The sequence below is a fragment of the Austrofundulus limnaeus genome, unplaced genomic scaffold (genome assembly GCF_001266775.1).
Source record: "Austrofundulus limnaeus strain Quisiro unplaced genomic scaffold, Austrofundulus_limnaeus-1.0 Scaffold39, whole genome shotgun sequence".
In the NCBI taxonomy this organism is placed as follows: domain Eukaryota; kingdom Metazoa; phylum Chordata; class Actinopteri; order Cyprinodontiformes; family Rivulidae; genus Austrofundulus; species Austrofundulus limnaeus.
The window spans coordinates 723,248-725,174 of NW_013952441.1; the positions used below are offsets into that span (position 1 = coordinate 723,248).

General features: G+C 35.4%; 1 protein-coding gene across 1 annotated transcript in view; it reads right to left on the minus strand.

Moving 5' to 3' along the window:
* si:zfos-911d5.4 (uncharacterized) overlaps positions 1 to 1,927 on the minus strand; it is a gene marked incomplete in the record, with an annotated part of 20,280 nt that overhangs the window by 16,036 nt on the left and 2,317 nt on the right. Inside the window, 1 exon segment of the mRNA XM_014007024.1 lies at positions 921 to 1,021. Within this exon segment, the coding sequence (XP_013862478.1) occupies positions 921 to 1,021 (101 nt within the window).

Below are 1,927 nucleotides of genomic sequence, written 5' to 3' on the forward strand. Positions count from 1 at the left end.
GTTAAAAATTTAGTTATAAACTATGACAATTATAAATGTATGAATCATATGGTGAAAAACTGACTTTGAAAAATAAATCTGTTCTTTTTTTCTTATAAAAGGCTAAATAAAACAAAAATATTGGTGGTAATTTTTGACTGTGTAACTTTACAAACGGCACCCCATGTGAGTAGGAGTTTTGGTGAGCTACATAAAAAAGTATTTAGAACATATTTTTAGCAGGCACTCACTGGCATGAAAGCACATCTTGAGTATTTGGATCTGCAAGCCTAACATCTATTGCCAGTGATGATTTTTTGGCTTGAATATTTGATCAGTTTCACCCTAATTTAGATATTTTTTTCTTTCTGTACGAGTGTGACCTAAATAAAGTCTTTTTTGCAGTAATGCAATGGTCAGGCRCCGTTGCAAGAATGATAACAAGCATGAAGGAATTTATTAGTTAGATACTGATTTTAAAAGCACTACACCATTTTCTTAGTTTTCCTAAGTATTGACTTTTATAATCCATTGTTTGACTATTGTTACGTCTTGATTAAAATAGTTTAGATACATGCCCAAAACACCATCACAACACATAAAAAACTGTTAATCAAACATAAGTACAGTTTTTTTTGTCTGAGTGTCTGCGATTCAACCGTAGGCCAGTAGTGGGCATACCAGGCACTGAAGAGCCCCGTATAAAAAGACCGGAACTTCTGGTTTCGGACAGCGTTTTTCTGGTTGCTTCAGCGTGAGCAATAAAGGCTCGCTCATTAACCAGATCTGTGTAGTATGGTCCTCTTCTCTTCATATTTTAATCTATTCAACATTTATATGGTTTCGTCTCGATTTCAGTTAACGAACACTAAACTTGCTTACAAGCGTATAAAATTGATAAGTGTTGGAGCCATTTTTCTTTCCCTCAAATGCTTCCATACCTGTGAGGATAACAATGTTGATGTCATCTCTCGCTGTCTGGAACTGGTCAGGAATACGAAGATTGCAGTAAACATCTTCCTTTCTCAGTCCAGTGAGTTTTCTACAATAGAAGTACACAGAAGATTCATATTTTAGGAGTAAAACCAAAAGTATTTCCACAAGTTGGTTACTTATGGCTCGCTTTAGCAAGACCTTGTCTCTTGATATTACCGTTAAGTTTGGCTGTAGCCTTTTGAGTCATGTGATCCAAGTAGACTCATTTATAGGGGTGTAGTAATTAGGGTTGGGCGAYAGTGGTTAAAAAAATGAATCACAATTAATTGTAGTATGTAGCCGATAACAATTATAATGATGATTAATCCCCTGGATGTCCTCATATCCTAGTCACATGACCAATTAAAATCCCTCTAGTAGGAAAGACTTGCTCTCCGTAAAAATCTGTTCCAAATTGTGTCAAAAGTACAGACTTCAGGCCAAACATTTTTAAAATTGTGTTGAGCGACCACGTAAAACCGGAGTTATGATAAATATATTACAGAATTTTATTTTTAAATGTTCGTTATATTTGAAGCGGAGAGGAGCTTCGAGCGGACAGACCGGGGAAATCTCCAGTCAGGCTGCCTGGTGGCATTAATCGTATTAATCATCAAGTGCCAAAAATACTTGATTTAACTTTTTCTGACGATTAATTGCACACAATATGATTTTGCCCAACCCTAGTAGTAATATATCAATCCACATCTATATATCCATTAAATGATTAATGGTTCAATTACGTCAGGGTTAAACGAAAGCATTGATCCATATTATCGTCTTTTGTGCGATGTGGCTCGATATCATGTTCATACAACACAATCATTGTTAGATGGGCATACAGCGGGTAAAATAAGTATTGAACACGTCAACATTTTTCTCAGTAAATATGTTACTAGAGGTGCTAATGACATGAAATTTTCACCAGATGTTGGTAACAACCCAAGTGATCCATTCATACAAAGAAATCAAA